This window comes from Bombyx mandarina, chromosome 23, assembly GCF_030267445.1.
Source record: "Bombyx mandarina strain Sakado chromosome 23, ASM3026744v2".
NCBI lineage: Eukaryota > Metazoa > Arthropoda > Insecta > Lepidoptera > Bombycidae > Bombyx > Bombyx mandarina.
Window position 1 is genome coordinate 5759583 of NC_143229.1, and position 25344 is coordinate 5784926.

At 35.2% G+C, this 25344-nt stretch overlaps 1 protein-coding gene across 1 annotated transcript in view; it reads right to left on the reverse strand.

Moving 5' to 3' along the window:
• Positions 1-1934: 1934 nt before the first annotated feature.
• The window catches only part of Su(var)3-3 (lysine-specific histone demethylase Su(var)3-3), a 344797-nt gene continuing 321387 nt past the window's right edge, over positions 1935-25344 (reverse strand). The window contains 7 exon segments of the mRNA XM_089737401.1: positions 1935-3137; positions 3999-4040; positions 4043-4125; positions 5307-5490; positions 7187-7310; positions 7924-8036; positions 13023-13175. Of these exon segments, the coding sequence (XP_089593527.1) occupies positions 2986-3137; positions 3999-4040; positions 4043-4125; positions 5307-5490; positions 7187-7310; positions 7924-8036; positions 13023-13175 (851 nt within the window). The 3' untranslated portion in view covers positions 1935-2985.

Below are 25344 nucleotides of genomic sequence, written 5' to 3' on the forward strand. Positions count from 1 at the left end.
CACTTTTACAAACAACGTGAAATAGTTTAAAATTAAAAAATACTCCATTAAATCAGACTTTATCTAACGAGAAAATCAATGGGCGGGATATACATCAATTAGGTTCAATTCAAAAAGAAAACGTCGTAAGTCGACAACCTACTAGTTCAAATGAACACCAAAACTATAGATTTAAAGGTGAATTTGCTTTAATTAACAATATTAATTGTTTGACAAGCAAAATTAGAAACAAGCAAGTTTATTTTTATTTGGTTAAGTAAATTTAGATTAAAGTATTACACAATTAAGTTGTTTTTTTAATGCTAGTGTCTTTGTGATTCACTAAATTACGTCACGGCAGAATAAATTGCCTCAAGTATAAATAAATACATATAAAGTAGCCAGCTTGATAATAATGCCTTTGAGATGCTTTTTTTCCCTATCTATGCTAATAGCCTTGAGAGGCTATTTCAGCTAACGTGTAGGTGAGCTCACGGGGCTCAAACCGGAATGTTGCTAACACTGGCCCTAGCAAGAGCAGTGCTTCGCAGAATCTACCACCAGATCGGACACGCAACCCACTGAGAAGATCCGGCGAGAAAATCAGTGGGCTGTGTCTATCGGTTAAATTTTGTTATAGAATTAGACAGGTGAACTAACTAGCAGCCCGCTTGATGGTAAATGGTTATCGTCGCCATGGACGTGAGCCGAGCCGCTACCTATCGTAGAGTACTTTCCGAAAATCTCATTTGACGAGCGCAACATGTCATAGCGTTAAAGAAACATAGTAAAGGAAGTTCATTCCAAAGCCGAATATTATTTTAATGGTCTGAGTTGTATTATATAAAGGCTGTCGAAGCACTAACGCGTTACAGTATCAAGGGCCAGAGAATCCAATAGATGGGTGGACGAGCTCATAGCTCACCGGGTGTTAAGTGGTTACTGGAGCCCATATACATATACAACGTAAATGCGCCACTCACCTTGAGATATAAGTTCTAAGTTATCAGTATAGGCTGCCCCACCCTTCAAACCGAAACGCATTACTGCTTCACGGCAGAAATAGACGTGGTGGTGGTACCTACCCGTGCGGACTCACAAGAGGTCCTACCACCAGTAACTATACAACTGAGTCTACTATACAACTGAGATTTAGTTCTCAAGTTCCCATGTCTCAAAGTGAACGCTGGGTTCGCGTTGTGATGTTTGGTGCGGTGAGTTTATTCACCCGTCTAAGCAATAAAAAAACAGGATGGTGGTGCCCATTCGAACTCAGCCATACTCCGCTGCGATTGTCGGCGAATGTTTGAAATACCCTCATTAATTGGAAGTACTCGTACGCCACCTATCGCTCAAGAATGTTACTACGACAAACTTTATAGTGCCAATAGTAATCAAGTGAGAAAAATTTATACACGAAGAAGTTTTTTTTCTATTAATATTCACTCCAGGTTTATATTCTTTTAATTTTTTGTATCTTTTTTTATCACGAAATAATAAACTAGAATACTTATAATTTAAAAGAGGATAATATAAGCAAAAAAAGTAATAATAAAAGCAAATAAAAATAACAATGTTCAAATAATAGGAGCAGATAAAGCCGCCATAAAACTAATGTGAATATAAAAACAGAATATACATAGAGAGACGAGCAACATTGTATTCAAACAAAATTACCTCGATCGTATAATTATAAAATCACAAAACCAGATTCTAACCAACGAACATCCCTTTCTAAAACTATACGTCTAAAAGAAACAAAAACTCGACTAGAAAATAAAACAGGTGTCTGGATCGTAAAGGGCAGGTGTATTTGTTTAAGTTTTTCAAATTGTCCAATTAATCTTATCAAAGGAAACACACCTTTTGTGAGGGATATCGACATTTCATTCGACTCGTTCTTTTCGGCTTCCCGAAATTACATTCTGATTGGGGGTATAAAAGATTCCAAACAATTTTACTTTCATAAAACTTTATTATTTATTAATTCTTACAATACTTGCTCCTGCTGAAAGCTAATGTAATTAATGCTATGAAATAAATTTCATAATGATATTACAAATATTAAAAGTTCCAGAACTCTGAAAATAATGTTGAATAAGAGAAAAAAGTAGTTATTAGATAAGTACTATTGTAGTTACTAGATTTGAAACAAAAATCGGTGACAAGGAAAATTGTAAAGTACTCGTAACGTCAGAAATAATAAAACTAAAATAATAAAAGCGAAATTAAAAAGAAAAAGTAATTTTAATCAATTATGCCTAAGACACGCGGAAAACAAAACAAAAAACACTAAAAATAAAAGACTTCAAAGAAAACAAAAACCATGAAAAAGATTACATTCTGATAAGTTTCAGAAACTGCTTTTAAATTTAAATTATAGAATTTGAACAATTCCAGCATTTGAAATAAATAAAAAAATTGAATCTTAATTCGTTGGTCCCTGAGAAATATTTAACCCATGTAATTTCGGAAACTACCATTCGTAAAAAGCTTTTAAAGACTAAATTTAAGATTGTTCCTGTTTCAAAGCTATAAATAAATTTAACTAAAAGTGAACCATTGGAAATACTTCGTACTTATTTTCTCCAACAATAAAAAATATCCAAATTACGTAGATCAACGATGCGACACGCATTCGTATATTTGTAATTAAAAGGTATATTTATTCAATTAACTATATCATTCACTCAGTATTTCCAATGACTTCTAATAATTGTAGCATTACAAACGCAGCGCATCGCCGGTTACTGTCGCCACAAATGACGTCACGCATCCCCGTTACTACTATTGTATCGTTTTCGTATTCATTGATACAAAGATCAACATTAGTTACTTCGATACATTATGGCTAGCTAGTAACAAATGAAACTGTCAAACAAAAAACAATAAAATTGAACATTTGGATAAATTCTACAATTGGTCCTTAAATGAGAGTTATTCTTAAATATTATCAATTTCACCTTAGATCGAAATCTACAAGGTTAGTTTAATTGTTTTCTGCCATCATGCGGAATTGTTTGCCGTCACGGCAGCGACACTCGAGCTAGTGATTGGTGGCAGAGGAAGCAACATGTCGGCCAATCTCCCAGCTTCCCTTAAACCCGATAGGAATGCTCCGTGCACCGTTGCTGGATAGTTCCGCATCGTGTGCTCACCTGACAAACAAAATAGGATTAAAATCCAATCTCCGGCAATAAGATAGGCTTTACCGATTTTAAATGAACGTAAAAATGAAGCTGTAACAGATAATCTCCTGTTTATGTTTGACTTTTATCAATCAAATAGATTAAACAATTTACTTTTACAGCTTCTATTTGGGACAAGGCGCGTTATGCGCCCGCACCTGTAGGTGAAAACGTCGTTACCAATGTAAAGGAATTGTGCGTTCGGTTTAATTCGATTGATTAGCTATGATAACAATTATTAATAATTGAAATTTAGACTTTATATATTACCAATTCACTTGTAAGAATCGTTTTACTAATCTCCGATAATTGCTTAAGACCATATGGGCCGAAAAATTAACTTCAATACTCGTGATCTCATACGATACTCATAAATATTTCATCAGGACAATTTTCAAGAGCCAGTAAGCAATACACGACGATCTATACAAAAACAAATGATAACGTGATGTATCGTAGCGTTTGGCTATAAATGAAAAAACTTTCGCTTGGGCTGAGATTAGACTTTCAAGGTACGAATGTGAAACTTGTATTAGTCGGAATAAGTTTTATTCCGGTGCGTAAGAAGGCTAACGCGAAAGTTTCGCTTCATTAGTTAGATGATTAAAACAACTGAGCCGTGAATATTCTAGGGCTTAATATTAGCAATCGTTACAAATACAAACTAAATTTTATGGTATTAAGTATTTATTATATGGTTTACGTACCAATATCTATAGAGTAACATAAACACTTAACACCAGGTGGGCTGTGGGCACGTCCACTCATCTAAGCAATAAAAAAAAAAAAAAATTGAATTGTTATTTTATCACTAAAGTCGAACATACTCACCGGCAAAGAAAAGTCTATTCTCTCCATCAGTTCCAGGTATAGGGCGGCCAGGAGATCGTAGTCAGTACCAGACGACCCTACCGCTACAAAACTGTACGAGCCGCGAGCGAATGGATCGGCACGCCATCTAAACAAACCAATTATGAATTTAACAGTCCTAGCCGCGACCACATCGAGGCCACTACATCAGTATCTGCCGACACGATTTTCATGCACCCAAGAAACCTTTACCAAAAACTTTGATACGACTTACATTAGATCAGCCTTTTCCAAAGTGGGCGATAACGCCCCCTTGTGGGCACTGCAGGTCTAACGGGGGGCGATAAGAGACCCAGAAAAAAATGGGGGCATTGTGTAGAGGCTTGGGAGGCGATTTGTAATTTTATCTAAGCGGACTCTTAGACAAAGACTGAGCACTCGCTATAGAGGATTTTAAGTAGGTGAAAAAATGGGGACGCTAAGTAGACAAAATAAGTTTGGAAACCCCTGCATTAGATGTATAATACACGTTATTGCGACACGCAATTTAAGATTGTGTCAAACGTGAACGACATTTATATGTTACGTGCAATACAACGTTTTAAACAGTAATTATGATATCTGAAACAATACACAGCTTTTACGAAGCAGGAAACTTTGCAACGGAAATTGCTTTCAACGTGATACAGTCGAAAGTTTTACTAATGGCTTCACGTTTCGCGCGTTTTAACGAAGTGAAATTTTGTGAATTTCGTAATGAAACTGGTTCCACTTTAATATTTAACGTATAAACTAAATTCTGTTTAAATTTTTTATTGGAACTTTGGTATGTACGTTCGATGTAGGTTTTTTTAGCTTCATTGAGCGACGCTTAATGGAAAAAAGTTTCTGAATCCTTTAGACAAAACAAAATCAAGTAATATTGCACAAAATTTGTGATACATGGTCGAAGTCTTTGATATATTTGTTCTACTATTAAAGTGCTCTTCGATGAGATATTCTATATTAATTTGTAAGTGAATTATTATTTTATGCAACATTATGGTCAGATTTTGTACTAACTACTTATATTGTTACTTTTCAATAGTTAATATTTTCAGGAACAGTGTTCTATAGACACATATACTGGTAGTATCAATATGCTGACAATTTATGCAGAGAAACAATCATGCTTTCTGTTTGAAGGGTGAAATAGCCACGATACCACTTTGACTGCGTGCCTTAAAGAAGATACCGCTTTTCACGTTGTGATATCTATGAACTCCAGTAACCATGAGATGATCGTTCACGTATCTATTGCAAGAAAAAAAATATTCTTGATTAATTTACCTCGTTACTATGCATTCTTTGGGTTGCGGCACGGCCGCGTGACCAAATATGCTCTTCAGTACGGCGATACATCTACCGACGATGACGTCATCGGTGACGTTTTCCATCACAGCCGCTGCCTCGCCTGCTACCAAAGCTAGGAGTACCGGCGCACTATAGAGGTTCCAGAAAAGGAAAAGTTCTCCTGTATCGAAGGAAATATCAATAATTTTATGAGATAGAAAGAAAATCTGTATTAATTAAGTATGACAGGGTATAAAATGACCCCTTCGACGACATATGGATTTATATTATAATATAGGTTAGCTTATTTCAAACTATTTAGATATATCGTGCTTTTTCCGTTGAAAACATACTTACAAACCCTGTGATGCTAGTTGTAGATATATTGAGTAGTTATAGTCGTTCATGTATACAATATACATACACATCAGAAATGCCACAGTTCCAATAATGAAGGTACCTATCGATAACTTTTCAAGATCGTTTGTAGAAGATCCTATCATGGCATTTTCCACTTTAAGTCCAGAGCCAAAAAGTATGTGGACAAAAAATGATGATAAAAGGACATAGCTATTAGAAATAAACTTTTCTACAAGCGTCGAGGGTGCCACGGTAAGTTTGAGATGAAAGGCTCATCTCAAATAATTCTCAAGGCAACAGTGAGGTGTACAGCGATATGAAGATGCTGCACATAGACTCTACCATAACATAATGAAGCAATTACGTCTTGATTTGAAAGATTAGGCCAAATATATTGACCAACAAGAAAAAACAAAGGTTTCACTGTTAACTAAAAGATTCGAATGCAGATTCCCTCAATACAATAAAAAAAAATCAACCATTCTCACATAACTCTATAGGTGACAGGCCAAAATACATGCACATCAGATATCCCGGCGTATTTAAAAACAAAGCCGAAAACGTTTAACTGACCACATAAAAAAATATCACGAAGCACATTGTTCCGGAATTCTGGGAACAGACGTGGGGGCTTAATGAAGTTAGTTGAGCACACAACAAAGAGGTAAGGAGGTGAACTAAACCATGACGCGGAAACTTGGATAAGTTCAGTTTTGTAACTCGCAATAAAAGGGTTCCTGCTGATATTTTGGATAATCGATTGGTTGTTAGTATTTCATATTGTTGTTAATTCATAGATAGCCCATAGTCTAAGTCTAAGATAAAAATTATTCAAAAAAACTAAGTAAAATATTTTTATGGACGTTAACGATTCCTTAATCGTCACTCTGAAATGGAAATTTTTGTGACTTCATACAATTTCACCTTATCTACATGGAACATTTATTCTTATTTATGTATGGTTCCAAGTGGCTACAGTAGGTACCCCGAGAAGCATGTCTTGGCTTGTTGCCGTGATTTATTACTTAAGGCGGCCCCTTAGGTTTCACAGTAGCGTTAAATTATTCAGCTTTTAATTCGTTATCGTTGCCACCGGTGTTCCTACGTTTTACACTATTTACGCTTGATAAATAATTTAATGTCCCTTCGTGAGTAGGGTGCGCGAGTGGTCCTCGTGGTTAATTTGCGGAGATTCTGCGGTCGATGTACATTAATTTTGGATGTAAACTCCAAGCGAACTAAGCACTAATTGTTCAACAGCTTGTAGCTGAAATATTTAGAAATTTTCTTCTAAAGGGCCTGTTCAAAACAACATTTATAAACAAACTAGACAGAAACCACAGACATTAAGTACTAGTGCATGCGTATAAGACACGCTCTAAGCCTAAGTCGCGACAATTTTATTAAATTTTAAATTTGCGGTCTCTATTCTCCGAGAGATAGACCTAAATAAAAAGGTCGAAGCTAAATTGAAGCATTATGAAAAGAATTCTACGCAAATTTAATATTATGCAAACCTCTGCTTGCGGTGGTCGTGCCAACGTGCCCAAATAGATTGGCACTCGGGTCCCAGAAGGTTCGTTCGAAGCACAAAACCACTTTGTTCAAATTTCCATAACCGAGACGCTTGATAGCTGCCACCTAGAATTAAATTTAAGCTTAATTCTTAAAAAAAAGATTAGTAAGTCTTCAAATTCGCTATCTAACGTTGAAGAATTTGTCGAAATTAGATTACATTTCGTTTGATGTAAGTAAGCAACATAGCTTAGCTCTAATGAAAATTGTAGTTTTTTTTACTCTTTGACACACAAAAATGGTTACTCGCTGTAATTGTACAAAGAAATTCCATTTCTAAATCCAAAAAGGGAATTAAGTTTTTTTTTTAATGAAATCTCGTTAATAAGAAAACGTTTACCAACGTTAACAACATATGGACAAAGATTAATAGAATAAATTTATCAAATTATGACCACACATTAGCTAATTTTCAGATACAAAGCGCTCATGTATTCCATCTGCAAAAGCTTAAAATTTCAATCTCATATTCCAAGGTAGATAGGGATCTTCACGACCAGGTATCTATTGGTTTCGTTAATTACTTACCACAAGCCAGACAGTAAAAACAAAAAATACGAAAACAAAAAAACAAAAATTATTTTGATCAGCTTCAATGAGGTCTATATCAGAGAAGTCTTGCTTGATGATGTAATACAAATATTGAATTCTTATTTTTCTATAAACGTATTGATGTTACCTTCCACTCGGGCAGGGGGGGATTAAAAGTGGTGAAGTTCTGTTGATTCTGTCCATTGCTTGCCACTGCCACCTTTAACACTCCCAAAGGCAATGTACATAAGACTACATCTCCTATAACAAAACAACAACAAAAAAAATTAATTAGCTTTACAGTTTTACTCGGTATTGTTTTCCGTAAATATATTGGTTTTGTAAATTACGAACAGACAAACTCACAGCTATCTTTAATTTATATTTTCGGAACGGTTATCTTGTTCGAGCCATTTGCGGTCGGCAGGATATGCAAACACACTCGACAGATTTAAATGGGTTATATTATTTGAAATTTATGCAGATATTGCACGGTTCACGGGTTGGTGTTGAGCTGATAGCGAAACCCTATGATACTACATCGAACTAATTGAGACGTGAGGTCTGAGTTTCAATTGCATTAAAATACATTACGTCGCTGTCAAACCAAAATCTGCTATGTGCAAAACATTCTATTTTGAATTAACGAGTAAAGACATTTTCGTATAAAATTTTACATGAAGGTGAATTTTTAAGAACTATATCAAATGAAAGCTATAGATAAATATTAAAGCTATAGACACATAAAAGTTTTTTTATACAGTTGATAGGGCTGTGAAATATACGAAAAGGTCAAAAAGTAAAAATCTGAAAAAGTGCACATAGCAGATTTTGGTTTGACAACGACGATATAACATGTATAAATAGATTTTATGACAAGAAATGGAAACGACGTCGAATCCGGGAAAAAAGCTAACTATATATAAGCCAGTTTTAATTTGATCTAACATAAAACTTATCGTGTTCACGAGAATTTTCCCTTTTTAATATAAAATCTTTTAGTAGACACGTATTTTAAACACTCCGTCACGACACTGACGTTGATTATATTAAGTGAAAGCCTGCACCCTCAAATACGAGACCTCTGTGGATTGCGGCCCTGTCATTGACAATTTACATCTATTTTCTTTTACTTTTTTTTGTTACTTTCGATAAAATTTTATTCTTTTTCTGATTTAAATCAAAGTGAATATTATTTTTGATTTACTTATGATTTTATTTATGATATTACATTAATTTATCAATGGTCTGTATCGAGATAATATTTGCGACGTACTGTTTGACTTTCTTTTTTTTCTAAGGCCTTGGAAACCATTCGCGGCATTGCTCTAACGGCATACCTCATGTCATGGTTCAGACGTGATTTGAAAAAGAGTCCTGAATGGTAGATTGGCAGTTCAGTTTTTTTTAGGAAAATAGAGATCACAGTATTTCAGGGATTAGCTGATTTCAAGCCAATTTAAATCTTTGGTTACTACTCAGCAGCCCGCGTTGAGTCATTTGTAATTGGTCATTAAAAAAGTTGGCGGTGCATAGCACTGTTTATATTCTTGAGCAACGGTAACCACTTACCAAACGTCGACAATTTTAGAATTACCGTCTTAACTGTGTGCAGAATCTGTGGTTTCTTATACAATAATCCAATTTAGACTAGGATTACAAAATACATTATTTTACAATATACCCAATTTTAGTATCAAATATCTAAAACATAAATCTTATTCAATTCTTCGGGAAATAAATACATTTTCAATTGATTCTCTTATCTTAAAAAGTATTCTCTCAGTAAAACATGATTGGCGAAGATTTGACGAAACGGAGAGAAACACAGAGTAGAATCGTATCGATTCCCGAGAGACAAACAAAATATTGAGATAACGTTTCATTCTTGAATACCTCAATCACGTTTGTAAACGATATCACTTAAGAAGAAAACGTACATTGTTCATTCAAAATGAATGTTTTGATGTTTTCCTGTACATAAGGAAAATAGACATTATTCATACATCGAAAAAGCAAAAGAAGTTAGATGTATTGCGTAGTTATTGTTAACAAGTTGTATTTAGCGTCTTATCACCCAAACTAATTGAATTTATCAAGATTGATTCAATTAATTTAATTTTTTTTTACTTTCATTCCAAATCTAAAAAGTGTTCCGTACAATTTTTATATTATATCGAAGGTTGAAAAGTTATTTGGTTTAAGCGATATTTTTTACAACTTTACAAGATATAAAGTTTCAAAGGGGAATGCCCACTCTCCATAGTATGCTGGGCCCAAAAATGGACATCAAATATTACTATGAAAATGGACTGTTTCAAATTCTTAAATGTATTGGATATCTAAAAAAAATATTGAAATTGACGCCACTATTATAAAAATAAAAAATCGTTTTGAGGTTAATTTTTTAAATAAATAAGTCGTGTCGGATTTTGTGTTACTTCAAGAACTTTTCTTTTCTTAATGTTTAATTTATTTATTATGATAAGAGAGATGTTCCTAATGTATTTTTATCCAATTGTAATTATTAGGGTATCAAAAACACACACACACTTCTTTAAATATCTATATTTTCTTCATCTTCATACACAATTAGTAAATCATCTAAATCTAGCACAGGAGTGCATATAGGTACACGGTTTTGAATCTCGGTCAGGTTAAAACCACAATTCACACAATGTTTTTCAGAAGTAGTATAAAACGTTATTGATCGGTATCCATAATCGAATGTAGCTGAGATCCTTAACTCCTGAGCCAAAGTCGTCGTTGAAGGGAGGATAAAATCCATAAAAGAAAGCCAGTAAAATAAATCGAAGAAAAATCAAAACACATCCATTTTGAACGCTTGCTTTGAACGCTGCTTGTATTTAACAAGCAGCAAGCGAAGAATCAGTCAGATTAAATTCAGTGTTGTCAGTATAACGAAAAATAATTACAGTAAATCGATATATCTCGTTATTTTATGTGCTTATAATCGATTAAAACCGATTGATTAAAGATAATACTTATAATGTTTTATTTATCTATTTTATTTATATACTTAAAATATTAACTTAATAGTTAAAAGGTTTTGACGCTGGCAATATTTTTCCCGCAAAAATCAAAAACCTTGTTTTTTCAATAGAGCTACTTATTGTAAACTGTAGTGGCGCTCATTTGGAAGAAAGTAAATGCATATTTATTTATGACAAAATTAATGCACTAAGTATTTTTTCTCTAATCTATTTTCCGCTTTGGGCCTGAAATGGGCATTCCCCTTTGGAAAAAAAATGAAAACAAAAAAAAACAGGTATTTTGAATAGGGTAAACTTTATTGAGGTTTAATTAAAACATCGAATTTCTGATACTGATACAAAATAAAACGGACCTTTAAACACAAAGATAAATGTCGCGTATGAACGGTCGCTTAAACCAAATACCTTTTCACCCTTCGATATACTTTAAAAACCATGTTTCTATTTATTAAAATTATGACACGCGAACACATTAATGAAATGCTTCGTCAGTTCGGAAAGCGTAAACGAGGCAAAGGTTGTTTTAGCCGGTGAGACCGCCTCTCAAACACTGGCTCATCTACAATAGACTCCGCCTGTATGCAAATGTGGCGGAAGAGCCTCAGGCGAGCCGCGATTGGGTGAGGGGAGGGGGGAGCCGGGTCAACACAAGCTCGACCGTATTTTTCTGCCTCGTCAAAGTAAAATTAACGCGATAGAATTGCAAATCACTCGCCAACAATGACAGAGGAAACCGCATTGTAGATTTTTCTTATAACTTCTAATATCGCGACGTGTTTTTTTTTCTCCCGTACACTTTATTCCCTTAAATATTGGATGGAGTTGATTTTTTCTTTGGAGCGGAAAACTCGAGCATTGAAGTAATACAGTCGTGCCGGAGGGTAAAATCGATAGCACTTTAATAACAGTTCCGCGGTTTAGTCGCAAGACGCAATCTTAACATTGATTTATATTTATCGTATTTCAATTGTATCGCTTTTTTTTCCTATCTAATCGTTGGTGAGCTTACGGGCTCATCCTGAGAGAATTGCTAACACTAGTACTAGCAAGAGCAGTGCTTCGCTGAATCTACTACCGGTTCGGAATCGCGACCCACTAAGAAGATCCGGCGAGAAACTCAGAGGGTTGTGTCTATGGGCTAGTTTGCACGTTGAACTCTTCGTCGGAGTCAAAGAGTTCGATGAGGAATTGTATCGCTGCTCTAATGATTGTTGACGCAAATTTTTTATTGATAAATCGATCGACATTAATACGTAGGTTTTAACTTTAAATCTCAAAAAATATATAACTCATTACCTCTTTTAATTATTACATAAAAAAATATTTAGTTTATTTAATTGAATTATTCATTCAACGAGTTATAGTGCTATATTCGAATTTTTTTTAGAAAACTTTTTTAATGAAATCATACCTTTTCGATTTTGCTTTATCTTAATAGGTGAAATCAAATTTACAACGACTATTGTATAAATAAGCTATTCTTAAATTGGCACGTCATGGTAATATTAATAGCATCTCAACCTCTACGGAATAATAACAGTAAATATGTATACGTATCATTTCGTCTAGACGGAGGATTATGCGTAACATTTTTATTGGTAGCATTCTAGTGTCTACACAATTAAATTTGCCGTGTCATCATCATTTGCAGGTTATTAACAGTGTCTAAGGGTTAAAGATCAATGTGAGATTTTTTTTCCCTACCTAAGCTGATAGTCTTGAGAGGCAATTTCAGCGTAACCTTAACTAGTAGGTGAGCTCACGGGGCTCAAACCGGAGTGATGCTAACACTGACCCAAGCAAGAGCAGTGCTTCACAGAATCTACCACCGGATCGGAAACGCGACCCATTGAGAAGATCCGGCGAGAAGCTCAGTGGGCTGTGTCTATGGGTTAGTTCATTTTTCGAGCCCTTTGTCGCAAGTGACGGGTTCGACGAGGACGGTGACCGGTGCTTGTGGTATCTAAAAGCACCGTTAATAAATCGGGAGGATCCGTAATGACGCGTTTAGGGCAACGTCGACTGTTTACCATTCGGTCTATAGGATCTGGTATGTAATTCCCGGCGGCCACGACAAGAGGGTTTTCATGTCGTGCCGCCTTTTCAAAGTGGCACAATGATGCCGACTGTAGATACTTACTGACTGAGTCAAGCTCCAGGTCATCATGGAGATCAACGTTCCTTAAGAACCATACGTGATGTTTGATATTATTTATGGGATTTGTTAACTCACCTTTAAAGACCTGTGGCTGGTTCGGATTGCGAGAACTATTAGCTTTGACTGTTACTCCTGGACCTTCGTAGTTAATATCAGTTACCGAGGTCCCGAGCCTGATGTCCAAGTCTTCTGACAGAGCCACGGGCACGCAGGAATACCCGTTACGAACTAGAAAGAGATTTAAAAAGAATTATAGCAATGACGATATTTTCGGTACAAAAATGTACTTATTAATTACTATGGAAAGATAAAAGCGTTCGTATTGTGATCAAAGCTAACATGAAGAACGTAAATTCCTTTACACATTAAGAGGAATACAAAAATCAAATCTTGGAAAAAATCGTATCTTTCTTTTCTCTAAAGGAAGCTCATTACAGTACGTTATTTTGTACTCTTTAGCGTTATCATCAGACTTTAACGACATTCCGACTGTAGGATGTCGTATTTAAGTGAACTTTGCTATAAAAGCCCGTACTGCCGACCACAATGCAGTTTTCAATTAGGTTGATAGCACACCAGTGGCAGTCTATTGCGTTTTAATAACTTTGAGTGGATTTCTTACCACGGTATGTTGTATTAAAACACAGTCTTATAAATAATAAGAATGTATAGTAAGTAATAAATAATAGTTTAAAAAAACTGATAAAATACGCTTTTATAGAAAATCCAACTAAAAAATCGAAAATAAAACTTAATAAGATTAAGATTTTTTAAATATTATTTATTTTCATTTTTTAGTTGAATTTAAATTTCTTGAATAATTTTTTAAATATTGAATTGTCATCGATCCTTAATAACCAGTATACCAAATTTCGAGTTAATCCGACGTTTTGGAGGGTGTCAAAATCATGTTCAAAGATTCCGATACATACTAACATACATACGTCTGAAGCTAATAAAAGCGTATTAAGAATATAAAAGACTACATTATTGCGTTAAGAGGTGCTGGCAATAACTAATATGAGGTTTTTGTTTTTCATCTCTATGAGATACAAATTCTATTGTTGCTTGTGTTTCAAATCATAATTAGCTAGGCACGTCCCGCGATTTCACCTACGTTGGTTTTGTAATTCAGAACGAATGAAAGACGTTGGATAAACCGGAATAAGGAGTTGCTTCTTTTTTTATTACTTATATGGCGGACGAGCTCACAGCCCACCTGGTGTTAAGCGGTTACCCAGCCCATAGACATCTACAACGTAAATGCGCTACCCACCTTGAGATATAAGTTCTAAGGTCTCAGTATAGTTACAACGGCTACCCTATAAGCCGAAACACATTACTGCTTCACGGCAGAAATAGGCGGGCCGGTGGTACCTACCCGTGCGGATTCACAAGAGGTCCTACCACCAGTTCTATCACTCTTTGGTATATAAATTATCATCAGTCGATTTTTAAATACGTTGATACGAAAAAGCACTAACGAACTCACTACCGTATTTATTATATATAACTAATATCATTATCAATGTTAACCAATATCTTGTGTTTGAAATTAAATTCTTAAACCATCTTTATGCGAAAATTCATCCAAAAATATTCAAACATTTTATTTTTTTTATTTTTAGAGCCAGACCAAGGAACCAGCGGCTTGGCTGTGCCCCTCGCATTGCTAACGTCCATGAATGCCTTTGACTACAAACGATTAGGTACTTCGTATGCAACGAAGTTAATAATATTATAGTAATAAAAAAAAAACATTTAAACCGTTTTTAATTACTATATTTCACTGTTTCCTTAAATTGTGATTGTCGATTCTAAACGATTGTGAGGTCTGTGTATTAAGTTTCGGCGGTGGTGGAGTGGAGTATATCTGGAGTATGTGCTTTCAACAGTGTAACATTAAACGAAATTAGCCGAACCATTGTCCGGGACTGTCGTGCAAATAAACTTCCGGAATCCGGAAGCGAACCGCAAGTTCACACGAGGACAAACAATTCCCAGATATACACATTTTAAAGTCTATAAAGTTTTAATTGAATGTAAAGTACACTCTGAATTGTCAAAGTCAGTTGTGACAAAGTTAAAATTCAATTTTTTTTTTTTGTTGCTTTCGATAGGCAGACGAGCTTACGGCTCATCTGATGGGAAATGATAATCGTCGCCCATAGACATCCAAACTACATCAGTGACTCAGATGCGCTGCCTATCCTGGCCTGGATGGGCACCCTTATATATGTTACACCGGCTATCTTGTCCTTCAGACCGGAACACAGCATTACTGTTTTGCGGCAGAAATAGACAGGACGGTGGTACCAACCCGGGCGGGCTTCTACACAGAACCCTACCACCAGTTAATTAATTAACTAATTATTAATTAATTAATTTACGCATTAAATTACGTAACAGATAAAATCTCATGGCTGTCAACAATAACAAACCCAATCTAAATTAATAGCATATCTTTAAGTAACTGCATTGACTACATCACCGAATTCACAGTGCCGTTTCAGTAAAAGATTGATAAAAATTAAAAAAAAACTTCCAACTGTTACTAAATATTTAAACAATAACAAAAATTAAACACGCTTTGTACAATTCACCAAAAACTAAAGTTTAAGAGCCAAAACGTAAGCGCGACTAAAACTGCCAAACACATTTCAAGCAACTGCTTAGCAAAAATAGCGGAAACCAACAATTCATCTCGAATTGAAATTCATTACCTACGTTGAAAAACATGAAAATAATTTAAAAAAAGGAGAAATTTCAAATAACATCGTTAGCAACTAAAGTTAGTGAACACCCGTCAATTATATGGCAATTTGGCCGGAATTAAACCCGGTCAAGTTTTCATATTTTGACCAACAATCCGACCAAATTTAGTCCGTGTCGAAAACGCTGTCCGGTTTGACGGTCAGAAAAAAAAACAAGCTTTGCGCTTCTTGGGCCGCAACGAATGCTGTAAGCTTTTTAGAACTGCCAAATGAAAGTCTGTCAATTCGGTGCGTTTATAAATACCAGTGCTCGCCGAATAATGCTCGAAATTCGACCGTAATCACAGACTCCTTAAGATTTAGATTCATTTTAATGTGCAAACACATTTTCCAATTAGTTTTATTACTAACATTTTCAAAGAATGAATCTGATTAGTTCCAAAATGTAATCTCAATAAACTTTAAAAATCGCATGACAAGACGTTAAAATTGTACTCAATAAAATCGAATATTGGTGTTCCTAATTCAAATTTAGTAACATCTGATTACATTTTACTCCAAAGTTCACACATCCATACAAACGCTTATCTTTTTAGCTTATCTGTTTATATTCGCATCATTACTTTAGCTCTTTCATGCATGAGTCAAATTCAGGATTCCTCTATATAGTACAAGTGTTCCCACAACATGACTACGCATTGCATTAATGACTATGCAGCTTTGTGAAATCTCAATAACATTAGTTATTATTTATTCATAACAGCAGGCATATTGCACATTGTTTTAATGTACTATATGGCTGGATGAGCTTACTGCCCGTCTGATGGTTATCTGAGCCTATGGACGTTACAACGTAAATATCGCCATCCGCCTTGAGATATCCAGTCTGAGTCTTAATTGTATAAAGGCTACTTTATCCTTCAAATTGAAATACATTGCTGCATCGCGGCAATGATAGGCCAGATAGTATCATTACCCCTGTGAACTTAGAATACCCTTATTACAGGTAATTACGAAAATATAAATTGAAAGGATTTTTTTATTGTCCTTGTAGGCAGACGAGCTACACGGCCCACCTAATGGTGAGTGGTTACCGTCGCCCATGAACTTCAGTAATTCCAAGGGCAGAGCCAAGCCGCTGCCTACCGCTAAATATACGGTGATATATGCAAGAGGGCCTAAGAAAATGGGGACGCAAGTAAATTTTAAAATTTTTCGTATAAAGCGACCATATTAGTTGGTCTTTTTTAGTATTATTGATAAACAGGCGCACAGTAATTTCATGAAGAGTTAAATAAAATGGTTAGGTTGCTCTGCTATAAACAGATAATGGAGAAGTATTACTAGTAGCAGAAATCAGGATATCCATATCTTTTAACGGTAACCATAGATGGCCAGCCATCTCGTCTGGTTTTGATGGTAGCATAAACCCACTTACATAAACCCACTAAACTTGCATAAACCCACTCCTTTTTTGTGTATTAGCAATCTTGTGAAATGTTCTACCTCAAATGACATTTTCACTGGGCCTTGACCTTGTCGGTGTCAATGAGACGACAAGAATCATTATAGAGAAAGTCAAAGATATTTCTGCCTACGAAAAAATAATAAAGCAAAATCAAAAAATAAAATCGTTGGATAAATAACATGTACTTTTAGATTATTAAAATAATATTTTGTGTATTAATAAAAGTTTAAAATAAAATCATCTAATATAACGAGACTTCTGTTTCACTCGAATTGTGGCTTCGTATTGAATGGCAAAAGTTTACAAATGCTCTTTGCTTACGTTGTAAATTGTATAGCGGTATTGCAGAGCACCGCATACAAGGGTCGGTACAAAATTAAAATTATATCGGACGGGGCGAGTCAAACGGAAAATAGAACAAGACAGGGGAACTCCCTCAGGGGCAATGCTGCGTTTTTTGACGAAGTTTCGTCTTTACAAGAGATATTACTTTAGAAAAAAAATATTATAATATTTTATTGCTTAGGTAGGTGGACGAGCTCACGGCCCACCTGGTGTTAAGTGGTTACCGAAACCCATAGACATCTACAACGTAAATACCGGCACCCACTTTGAGATATAAGTTTTAAGGTCTCGGGTGTAGTTACAACAGCTGCCCCACCCTTCAAACCGAAACGCAATACTGCTTCACGGCAGAAATAGGCAGGGTGGTGGTACCTACCCGTGCGGACTCACAAGAGGTCCTACCATCAGTAATTACGCAAATTATAATTTTGCGAGTTTGGTTTTTATTACACAATGTTATTCCTTCACCCTGGAAGTCAATCATTAACATTTGCTTAGTACGCATTTCAGTAGAAAAATTGTTACCCGCCGGCGGGATTCGAACACCGGTAAATCGCTAGGTGAGAATGCACCGGACGTCTTATCCTTTAGGCCACGACGACTTCTATGTGTATTTACTATGAAGTACACGAATCGTTCGTGAATCGTGATTTGTGCTAACAGAAATAATTAATTCATTTATACAGAAAATCTAAAATACAAAACTGAATAACAGCTCAAAAGGCAAAAATACTAAGGTTAGTACATGAAATAAATGACGGTACTGATATTTTTTCATAAAACACAAACAAACAACTAATTACGAACAAAGATAAAGAAATTACTTATTGGACGAATTCGAGCGAAAATTTTAACGATTTTTTTTTTTTCGATTTTAACGCGAGCACCGGATCATTAAGGTTGGTGTACCTACGCCAAAAATACGCGACATTTCGTTGGCTTAAAGGACATTAAATTAAGAGCAATTTGAATGTTTCACGTGTGGGGGTGAACGCAAACGATTGTAATTAAGTGTGTGCGGCGCGGCTGTATTTTCGTGGAGCTCACGATATCAACAACCGAAGCGGAATTACTTTTATTACAGTGTAATTCGAGACGCATTATTGAAATCGATTTTGAAATTCAAAAGAGGTCCTTGTATCATCCGTAAATTGCGCAATATAAACTAAATTGTCACCAATCACCTGAGACGACACGGGGTCGCAATTTTTTTTTTTTTTTTATTGCTTAGATGGAGCCCATAGATATCTACGACGTAAATGCGCCACCCACCTTGACATATAAGTTCTAAGGTTTCAGTATAGTTACAAAGGCTGCCCCACCCTTCAGACCGACACGCATTACTGCTTCATGGCAGAAATAGGCGGGGTGGTGGTACCTACACGCGCGGTCTTACAAGAGGTTCTACCACCAGTTAATTCATTGTTATAGTTACCATGAGTAATAACTACCCTATTTGTTAGCGTAAAGCACAACTTATTATTAGACATTCCGTACCTACCCATGCAAGTTGCATCAGGCAAGTTGCAGGCATAACATAGTAGTAGAGTAGCCAGAAAGAGATCAGAATGGAGTAGGTTAGAGGAGGGCATTGCCAACTAGCAAACGGACTTAAAAAAGTAAAGAAGCACCAAATACATGAACAATTTTAATTTAGTAAACTACATATACAACAGTATAAGTGCAGTAGTTTAAGAAACATAAATCTATATCTGTTGTCCGAATAAAAGGCTTCATTATTATTATTATTATTATACACCCATGTTAGAAGGGGGTTCTGAGAGGGGCTAGCTAAAAACACAAGGTGAAGATAAACGATGGAACATTAGCAAGCAGTACCTTAAGGAAATTGAAATTGCATATCCGACTGATGAAACAAAAGTCGAAGTGTTTTGTTTATTAACATATATTTTTTAGGTTTCATGATAAAGCCAGAAGTTTCTCCTTTGTTGTGGGCGCTAGAATCATAGATAGCTACATCCCAATCTCAAATGCTTAAACACCTTTAAAATAGAGGTACTGACTTTGATTATGAATCGTAATCCGATCCCGTATAGTCAGAATCGAACACTTTAAAACTAAACCACTTATATATCATTAGTAACACATAAATATATGCTTTATATGTATATGCAATGCTTGAATTTCTGAATCCGACAAAGTCTACTTAAACAATCTTAATTTTATTTCACAAAATGCTATAAGTATACAGTCGTGTGACGAGCAAGTTTGACTGCTCTTTATTTGGATGTTTATGATACAAAAACAGTAAGTAATTTTCATCAATCGCTTATGAAACATTTTAAAATACCATTTAGTTATCGCCAATCAGCGCCATCGCTTTGCTGAGTTTTGCCAAATCGAACTGTAACGAATGGATTATAATATATTTTAAACAAAACAGTAACGCTACAGTTACGGACCGAACTAATTAAATCGATTCGATAAAGCAATAATTACTTTAAAACCGATGAACTGAAGCGATTGATGACATGACATCCGAATGAGATATTAACAATCGAATTGACAAACAACGCGATTCAATTCGGCCGTTCGTTTGATTGAAAATCATTTCAATACTCGATAATTGGACTACTTGAATATTAAAGGTTAATTTCACGTCGGACGTGCCTGCTACTTTATTTCAATTTCATTTCATATAAATACTAGAATGCAGAAAAAAATTATGAGAACGTGATATCTTATACCTTTAAACGAGCAATTCTTGTATATATACTTATATATATAATCTGAATCTCGGAAACGGCTCCAACGATTTTTATAAAATTTAGTATACAGGGGATTTCGGGAGCGATAAATCGATCTAGCTACGGATTATTTTCAGAAAATATTGTTTCATTCGTGTTTTCAATAATCGATAATCAACTTTATGACTCTTCCCGACATCTATTGGTGAATAATAATACTATTAAGCCATTTCAGCAGATGGCGTTGTTAAGCCACCCGAAACCAATGAGTGTTTGGCTTAAGATTAGACCAAGAAAATGAATTGTTTATTTATATTATTTCTGTCTTTTTCATATCAAATATAAAAAAAAATACCGATCATCGTCTAGTTTTGTCATTAAGAGTGTATCAAATGCTGTTACGTTTGTTTTAAATTTAACACCAATTCAGAATTCCATGAAATGAAAAGTAACAAAAGAAAATTCAAGGCTTACTCTTTTCCAAAAGCATTTGGAGGTGTCGTGAACAAAAACATAAGACGCTCGGTACACTCTTATCGAGCGATGTAACTATACCGATGTTAAAATTTCGTTTACTATTCTAATAATTTTTTTTATTGCTTAGATAGGTGGACGAGCTCATAGCCCACCTGGTGTTAAGTGGTTACTGGAGCCTACGACGTATCTACGACGTAAATGCGCCATCCACCTTGAGATATAAGTTCTAAGGTCTCAAGTATAGTTACAACGGCTGCCGCGCCCTTCAAATCGAAATGCATTATTGCTTCACGGCAAAAATAGACAGGGCGGTGGTTTTATTACACGATGTTATTCCTTCACCGTGGAAGTCAATCGTGAACATTTGTTAAGTACATATTTGAGACACTGGTATTTGTGATGAGATTTTAAGTAGCTTTTTGAACGCTACCCATACGAGCTAAATTCGACAATTAACCTATTTTCCGAAGTTGGACCTGCCTATCTGGACAGTTATACAGGTACCAATATTTTTAATGAAATAAATACTCACAAGAAGTTCACGAACAAAACATGCACGATGAAGGTATGAGACATCGTTAATTTATATCTAGGCATGCATATTCAGTGAATAATACTAGTGTTTAATGTGTCATTACTGCATCTTGAAAAATAACCACATATAATTTATTGATTAGGTGTAAAAAATTTGGAAATTGTGTATTTAAAAACAAAATATCATTTGTCCAGTATTACATACGCCGTTGTCAGTCAGAACAAAAAAAAATCTTGTTACAAGTCAAACAAGTATAGAGGAAGCCAAATTTCATGAAATATGTATACGATTAAATGCCAAATAAAAATCTTTTCCTTGTATAATTTGTCCATTACTATGACTTTATGACTGTATACAGGCGGCCCTAAATCCAACGATTTGTCACTTAATAACTGGCGGTCTGTTTAACGATACACTCTGATACCGTGAGCGATAAATTTCCTTTTCACAAAAAACGTATTAGGTCTAAAATTTTATTGTTAGACTTTATTGTCAACTTTATCAAACAATATTACATCGGTATACCAACACTACGGTGTCGTAAACTTCCTGCTTTATACAACTGCTCGAGCTTAATAGCTTTCGAGTATTGTGCTTTTAAATTTATGAACACCCGTATTTTCTTACTGTGGTTTTAATACTAGGCCATCAAACGAAGCGTTAACTAATAGCTATAATGATTATTTCGACCATTACGCGTAATCTATTCGTAAATTAATATGAGTCTTAAGGAGCCGCGGAAGTGGAAAATGTACAACTGAATTGTTCGCTTCAAATAAAAAAACTAATTAAAGTAATTTTTTTCTTTTTTCCCTACCTAACCTGATAGCCTTGAGAGGCTATTTCAGCGGAACCTTAACTAGTAGGTGAGCTCACGGGGCTCGAACCTGACGAAGTTGCTAACACGAACCTAGTAAGAGCCGTGCTTCGCAGAATCTACCGTCGGATCGAAAACGCGTCCCACTGAGAAGATCCGGCGAGAAACTCATTGGGCTGTGTCTGAGGGTTAAAAGTAAATTGTAATTTTTGCAATCAACTTTACTTATCTGACTACTAAATAATACGAACCAGTATTTGCGAAGCATAAGTTTGAAAATATCACCATACAATAAATACATTAATTTATTAATAGATTTAATTTTTGTTGGTGAAATCTAATTATCAATCAGATAAGAACGTTTACCAGCTATGTGCTGACTTACTGAATGTTTTGCACTTAAAGTATATTTAAGCATAATTATTCAGCAAATTAGTTGACCTGCCAGTTTTTATCGCAAAAGCATCCATCACGAACAACCCGTATCAACAGCCTTTGCCCTTATCATTCGTTTATCATAAGTTATTAATTTACATTTTGAGGTGACTACGGATAAAGGCCTGGTCTGAGTCATTTTTGAATTGAGAAATGCATTCCTTTCCAAACTTAAAGATTATTTCAATTTAATTTTACTGGTAGGACCTCTAGTGAGTCCGCACGGGTAGGTACCACCGCCCCGCCTATTTCTGCCGTGAAGCAGTAATGCGTTTCGGTTTGAAGGGTGGGGTTATTATTATACTGAGACCTTAGAACTATATCTCAAGGTGTGTGGCGCATTTACGTTGTAGATGTCTATGGGCTCCAGTAACCACTTAACACCAGGTGGGCTGTGAGCTCGTCCACACATCTAAGCAATAAAAAATAAAAAATAAAAATTTACGTGTACAATATTGTTTTTTTAAATTTTAAATAATTTCCAATTGTCAAACGCTAATAATCAAATTGCTGTATTTAATAAATAAAATAGTTTTGAAGTAAAACTTTAGTTTCTAATATATAGTACCTATATCGAAAGCAAATAATATAACAAAAAAAACCTTCAATCTCCTACACCATCCATTGAGATCCTCTCCACAACAACATCAAAAAGGCATGCATGAATGATATCTCAAATATAATAAATTAACTTTATCTCATTGATAAATCATCGCTATCGAACACAGATATGCACAAAGATTAAAACGCCAAGCAAACACTGTCACATCACATTGGGAAACGAAATTTCGATACATCGTCAAACGTGGGCGAGACGTCAAAGACACCAATGACGTCAGCCAGGGGGAATGATGGTGATGGGAATGAATCGTTTTAAAAATAATAATTAGTCTGTATGCGTTAAGCTAATCGAGCGTTTGACAAGGGTCGCGTGAGGTCACCGCAGGAATTGTCTACTTCAGAGTGAACAAGACACAGTAAGTCAACTATATATTTTGAAAATTAATAAAATTACTGTTATCCTGGTGAATCAGATCATGGCCCCCCTATCGCTAAGTAGTCAGCGAAGTTTATAGACATCGTAACACGAATTCCACCGCCGACTTTGAATTGTGAGGTCGAATTCGATGGGTCGTGACAGTCGACTTGTGATTTCTATAGGCTTCAATGACCATTTTAAACCAGGTGGCCCTAAACTCGTTGTTACATTTAAAAAAACTACCATCTGTTTAAAAGTTTCATCTAATCATAATGAATCAGTATCGAAAAGCCAATTACGTCCTTTATACGAATACATACCGTGAAAAGACTTAATCATCTTCCAAACACAAACGAAAGTAATTTAAAAAGCACTGACGTACCTACTATGTGTTAATTTACTACGCCTACGGTTAGACTGGAGCAAAGAGGCTACAACTTGGGTCATTATTCGGACAGACGCGCTCCAACGCCTTTTAGCCCTTTGACGTGGAAAGGCCCCATTAGCATTGAGCGGCTTGTTGATCTCGAATTACTGACCTCTACTCTAACATTTAACCAGTCTGTCTACAAATGACGCTTGACAATCGAGACAGACTACCCGTGAAGAATTCATAATAAAAAAAATGTTAGGTAAAGACGCCGTTGGATTCAATCAGCGTCAGCGAAGGATCCGAAGCGAAGATATTCAAATGAAGAACGCACGGATCAGCGCGAAAGGATGAAGCCCGAAATCAAAGCAGCGGAATCGAGAAATAAAACTGTTGATTACCTCCGTTGAGCGAATTTTTATTTGTACTAGTGGTCCCACAGTAGTCGAAATTCGACTATAATTAATTGAAATTGTAAGTTTGTATACCATTATGATTCTATTGTCAAAGAAAGATCACAGATTTCGCCAAGACTACATTTTAGACAAATATTAATAAAGACAAACATTATTTAATCTATTCTCAATTTGACAACTGCCTTTAAGCAATAAGAAAAGTTTGACAATAGTCAAATAGTATGCATGCGTGTGTGTGTTTGTCAAATACAGGGTAGTGTGTGTAAGGTTTTTTTATTGATTTAATTTATTTTTTATGCATAATTTAAAAAAATATTAACAATCTACACTTCTTCTCTATATTCTCTATGAGGGTGGGAAATTTCATACTCCTCTGTCCGTGCAATTTTCGTAAAAAGGGGTACAAAGTTTTTGCTTCATGTATTAATATATAGATGTCGTTTCAAAACAAATATTAAGTCTTATAATTTATGATCACGTCCGTCCGTTTTTTTTTTTGTACTCTTCGTATTAATTTATATGAAAATCAACCGATCAATTCAAAGTCCGAATACATACATACACACACATAAATATATTTATTTTATTGGAGCTTTTTATTTACGCCTTGACGACGACGTCCGAGCAAACGGTGATAGCGTATCGAGAACATGCCATTTGATGGTTTTATTGCGATCTCATAATATGATATACAGATAAAATATGTCGATGTTATGTTTTGAGGTGATGATATTCTCCGATTACGCGTAGACATTAATTGCACAGGTCTCAAATCGATTAGCCAAGCGGACGCAGTAAAAATTACGAGTGGACGGACATCTTTTAATTTTCTTTTAAATCGTAACATCTGTTTACATTTATTAAAATTCGCAGGAGTCACGCTTCTTTAAGTAATGAAAGACAACTAAAATTTCAAATAAAAAACAAAATATATCTCTTAAGTTATGCCGATTAACGAAGCGTTAAGAACGTCAAAGCGTAATTTAATATGTGAACAAAGATATGAGAATTCCAATTCAAATAACAGTTTCTCGCTTGGCAATTATGGATAAATATTATTAAGGCCAACGCGACTCATTATCACCAACCGCCGCTATTTATTAAAAAGCTCAAAAGCACTTTATAAACAAATT